At 46.9% G+C, this 5,284-nt stretch overlaps 1 protein-coding gene across 1 annotated transcript; it reads left to right on the top strand.

Annotated features, from left to right (window-relative positions):
* The first annotated feature begins 862 nt into the window (after positions 1-862).
* LOC113124932 (zinc finger protein 703-like) lies at positions 863-5,284 on the top strand. The gene is made up of 2 exons (XM_026298115.1): positions 863-1,506; positions 2,219-5,284. Exons 1-2 carry the CDS (start codon positions 1,264-1,266, stop codon positions 3,749-3,751), a joined length of 1,776 nt encoding a protein of 591 aa, XP_026153900.1. The 5' UTR covers positions 863-1,263; the 3' UTR covers positions 3,752-5,284.

Genomic DNA, 5,284 nt, shown 5'->3' with positions numbered 1-5,284 from the left:
GTGCTAAGGCTGCACCATGATCCATAACAGGGCTATGAAACACAAGCATCTGGACCAGTGAAGCCTTAAAAGTGCAATATCTGCTGTTGACGACATAGTGGGACCATGCAACTCATTTCCACTGCTCATCAACTTTGTTCTCTGCATCATTACACTCACAAAAGTGCAGTTTTAGTTTTAATAAGAGGTTTATTCACCACATCCCAGTACACTCATTGTCTCCCTCTCTGTGAAGCCTTCATGGTGAAAGTTCCTGTTTGTGCAGCAGCTCGGTGTTTCAAGGAGCTGGAAACGATACGTCATATTATCCCAGCTGACATTTCGAGCAAACTTTAGCTGTCCACATATTCATGACTGTGTGGTTTCATTTAGAACAGCAGCTCGGCTCATGTGCTTTGTGGGTGAAGGTCCAATAACATCAGCGTTGTTGAATTAACGTTGAGGTTGTGCACAGTCAAACAGGTGATTCTCTGCTGTCATGTCATGTGGTGGGAGAAGCTTTCAGGTGCATTACACAGCTCATAGTGGAAGCAATAATTACAGTAAAGGGGAAAGGGCTGAGGTTTTAGATTGTGCAGACTGAGCTGCTCATACCTGTGTGGATGTGTTCACAAGGTGGAGGCTGTTTGTGTACAGATTATTGCAGGTCTAACGGAGTAAAAAAAGAAGCCAACAAGTGAAATGTGGCAGATCAGCAGTAGCAGCAAAGTGCAAGTGCCTAAACATCGCCCCTGCTGATTATTATAGTAAAAGGAGTGGATGTTGTCACACGCAGGACAACGTAGCTCCGCCTTGACGCACGTCCTCCCCGCCCACCTCCTCGGTGATGCGGCCACCCAGCGGACGCTCAGCCGCTGCTGCACCGTGAAGTGCGCCTGGTGAGATCAGTGCGCTGCTGAAGTCCGGCCCGAGAACACGTAGCGGGACGTTTCCTCTCAGCACTTGGAGTCTGTGAAGTGCACTGTTGTCTTTCATGCCTCCAAAGGAAGGACACAGTGCGCATTTTTCTCAGCACAATCCACACGGTGCACTTTCTGTTTTTATCTGTCTATGTTTTTTGGCTTGAACCTGACAACTGGAGCAGGAGCCGTGTCGGACATAGCATGCACCGGGACTGACAGGTTTCTCCGTCCTTCGGGACCTTTGAGGGCGTCCACCTGTGCGCACGGACATGACGCGGTTATTTATGGATTACAACAACCTTTAAACACTGTTTCGGACTAACACGTAACGCACGTCCCAAAGCGCAGAGCCTTCTCTCCAATGAAATATCTGCCTTCAGGTTCAGCTGCGGATCGTGTAAGTAAGCGGATCGAGCTCAGTGAGGCCACGGACCAGAGAAACTCTCGTCCCGGTGCTGTGGTCTCTTTGTTGACCCCTCTGGACCCACTTCGGCAGGCAAAGCGGCTTCCTATCCGAGTTATCAAGATGTTGACTGCGCACACTGGACACTTGCTACACCCGGAATATTTACAGCCCTTGACTTCCGCACCAGTGAGCATTGAGGTATTTATCTACTGGGATTTACTTTTCCATCATTTTATACTTTTATAATTTCTATATTTGCACTAGGAGGTTTCCGATGATGGTGAAAATGTCACAGTAGATCTTTATGTGTTGGAATTTCAGCCAAGTTTATGACAAAAGTGGAGAAAAATGCGAAATAAAAAAAAACATAAATAAAGAATCACTGACGCCTTTGCCCTCACGTCTAACTTTGAGCCGGAGAAATGAATGTTTGCTGAAGCAACTAACGCTCTGTGCCTGTTATTATCACAGCAAACAGCCTGATGGCTTTCTGTTAATAGATTTCTCATGAAAAACACTTACACAAATGACAAATCAATTATATGTTTTCACGTCCACAGAGAATGTCTTCATTGTTTCATAGGTGAGAGCTGCTTATGGCAGTTTACTGGTTTATTATTATTTTGTTTGTTTGTTTGAGACTGACGTTACTGGCTGTAGAAAGAACCAGTTGATTAACCAGTTGTCTGAAATGTCACTGTGCGTCATTGTGTGTTAACTCACTTAACTAATTACTTCAGGTATTAAAATGCTAATTCGTAGACATGTACCTGGCTTCTGTAGTTTATATATTGGGCATTTCTGGCATTGATCAAGAAAATAATGGATTGAGGAGAAACAATAATTTGCAGTTTACAAGTCTGCTGGTTAATATGCTAATCAGCTAATCAGATTCTGTATTTTATTGTAGCTGGATGCCAAAAAGAGTCCGCTGGCCCTGCTGGCACAGACCTGCTCTCAGATTGGTAAACCAGACCCTCCATCCTCCTCCAAGTTGGGCTCCTCCTGCAGCCAGGGGGACAAGGAGCCCAGCACTCGGTCATCTGTCTCCAGCCTGAAGCTCGGGGACCATCGCCCCTCCCTGGAGGACAAATCCAGCTTCAAGCCCTACAGCAAAGGCAACGGAGACAGTCGCAGGGACGCAGTAACCAGCAGCAGCTCCAGCAGCAGCGGCGAGAAAGTCGGGTTCAGGGTCCCCAGTAATAATAATGTCACCACTAATGGAAATTCAGCCAGTGGGCAGCAGTCGTATCCGCCCCATGCTGCGTCGCCCAGCTCCAGGGCCAGCAGCAGCACTCCCCCAGGACACAGCCAGCACAAACACAGCCAGTCTCCTGGTGGACAGTCACACAGCCAGACTGCAAATGGAGAAGTGGCACGTGAGCAGGGCAGTCCTACCAGCACAAGCAGCAGCAATAATCATCATCCCAAAAAAGATGCTGAAGGTAACAAAGCCACTTTGGACAGTCCACATCATGCGAACTCCAGCCACGTTCGGGCCAACACAAACTGCAGTAATGGCAGCTCTGATGGTGGTTCCAACCATGAGGGAGGTAAAGCAGAGTCTGCTCAGCCTGCCCTCGGTCCTGGACACGTTACACCCATTTCTCCTTACAAGACAAGCCAACCACTCTTCCCCCTGCCCTCTTCTAATATGGGCTACCATGGTTCTGTAGTGGGGGCCTACGCAGGGTATCCCTCCCAGTTTATCCCAGGGCTGGATCCAGCAAAGTCTAGCCTCAGCGTGGGAAGTATGGGAGTTCCAGGAAAGCACCCGAGCTCCAGCCCTCTCACAGGCGCCTCCCCTCCTTCCTTCATGCAGGGATTATGCAGGGACCCGTACTGTCTAAGCTACCCAAGTGTATCCCATCTTGGAGGAAGCAACTGCAACTCCTGCATCCACGACCCTTCCTCCAGCCTCAAATCAAGCTTCCCACTGGTGTATCCCTCCCACCCGCTCCACTCCCTCCACCAAAGCTCCCTGTCATCCAGCGCGTCACCCTCCCTCTCCCATCCGCTCTACACGTATGGCTTCATGCTCCCCAACGACCCTCTGCCTCACGCTTGTAACTGGGTCTCAGCTGGGGGGCCGTGCGACAAACGTTTCGCCACATCAGATGAGCTGCTGGCTCACCTCCGCACCCACACGGCCCTGCCTGTGGGGATGGACAGTAAGCTGCTGTCTGTTTCCTCATCTGGACCTGCCTCCTGCCACCTCCACCTCCCCCACCAGAGCAGTCCAGGCTCCATGCCCAACTCCCTCTCTCTCAGGGCTCCCCCCAGCCTGGGTTTAGCTCGCTATCACCCCTACAGTAAGGTCCATCTGCCCCCTGGGCCCTCTTCCATCTCCCTGCACTCTCTGCCCACCACAGGCCCATACTACCCTCATTACGCACTCTACAGTCAAAGACTTGGATCAGCATCTGCTCTGGGCTACCAGTGATACACCATCTGCTTACATGCTTCAAGGAATAGTTTGGCAGTTTGGGAAATAACACTTATTTGCTCTGTGGTGGAGAGTTAAACGAGAAGACTGTTAGCACACCGACATCTCTCTTAAAGATGAAATTTCTGCCAACAGCACGGTAGCGTAGCTTAGCACAAACACTGATGTTTGATGGTGGGGCCCCCAGCCAAGAGATAGTCCAGCACACAGCCCTTTGTAAAACTGAATATTGTTGTTTTTATGCCTTAGTTTTTATATTAAATATTATTTTCTGTCTTTAAATGACTTTTTTGGTCTATAAAATGTCACAACATTGTGAAAGTTGCCCATAATAGTTTCCCAGATTAATCCAACAAACTAAAAACAAAGATATTTTTTATGACTATCATATGTAGTCAGAAAAGCAGCAAATCCTCACATTTGAGAATCTGAAACCAACAAAAGTTGGAAAGTTTCCTTGAAAAATGGCTGAACTAATTAAAAACTTATCAAAATGGTTTCAATTGACTTTTAACTGAAAGCTGTAGTGAGTTTTTAACTTTATACAGTCACTAGCTGTTTCCCTGTTTCCAGTCTTTGTGCTAAGTTAGACGTATTAGCTCTTAGCTGTACCTTCACACTCCACTGTGGATAGTGTCCATCTTCTCATCTGTTTCTCCATCAGGAAGCCATAGATATTTTCCAAAATGTCAAATTGTTACTTCAAGTTAGTACTCAAGCACGGTGCTGCTTCTTTTTGGCTTAAGAATGGATGTGTGGAACTAGGATGGGAGCTCAAATCCTGCGTTTTGACTCAGAGCATCGTCACACTTTCTTTATACATTATAACTGAGATTTGGTGTTTCTGATCAGGCTCCACTGCCAAAGATCAGAGGACACGTGGCTCTTGCATGTCTGCACATTGCTTGGATACCTTTGCAACAGACATGACTGCCCTTAGGTGACTTCTGCCGCCGCGCGGGCTTTGCAAACTGAAAGCTGGATGCTGTTGTAATAGCTCTTGGATTTTCAGGGTTCTCGCTGCAAATGATGCTGATTTAGTGCAGAACAATGCAATGTGGCAGGGATGACAATAAGCTGCAGCCGTGGGCTTGCAGTCGCTTTCTCTCTGCAAGAGATGCATGTGAGCTTGACACAGCATACATACACACTTGTTTATTCACCCCCATGGTTTGTGATAATTTGTTTTGGTTCTTTGTGTTTGGTTTTTTCCTACTGAGAAGTGGTATTTATTTTATAATAGGAATCTGGCTTTTGTGGTTACCATATAAATCTATTCTTATTTTACAGTCATCGGAGCAGACGTGGGATGACAGAATATGTTGAATATGTTGTGTCTTAACACTTCGAGGATGAATGTTGAAATCACATCTCTCTCTCTCTGAACTTTTCAGCTTTTTGATTTTTTTATTTTCACAGCAAATCAATAAAGTTGAGATGTGATATTTTTGGTAAAATTGGAGCACCCTGTGGAGGTATCCAGTGAAACGGGAGGTCATATTTTGTTAAATAAATCACACTGAAGATGTA

Source organism: Mastacembelus armatus, chromosome 12 (assembly GCF_900324485.2).
Source record: "Mastacembelus armatus chromosome 12, fMasArm1.2, whole genome shotgun sequence".
Taxonomy (NCBI): domain Eukaryota; kingdom Metazoa; phylum Chordata; class Actinopteri; order Synbranchiformes; family Mastacembelidae; genus Mastacembelus; species Mastacembelus armatus.
Note: the sequence above shows the minus strand (reverse complement) of the source record. Positions and strands in the feature narration are given on the sequence as shown.

What these genes read in the sequence shown, in the direction of transcription:
- LOC113124932 (XM_026298115.1), top strand. Translation starts at nt 1,264, where the DNA reads ATGAAATATCTGCCTTCAGGTTCAGCTGCGGATCGTGTAAGTAAGCGG. An exon ending in CCGCACCAGTGAGCATTGAG is followed by an intron (nt 1,507 to 2,218) that starts GTATTTATCTAC and finishes ATTTTATTGTAG; the next exon opens with CTGGATGCCAAAAAGAGTCC.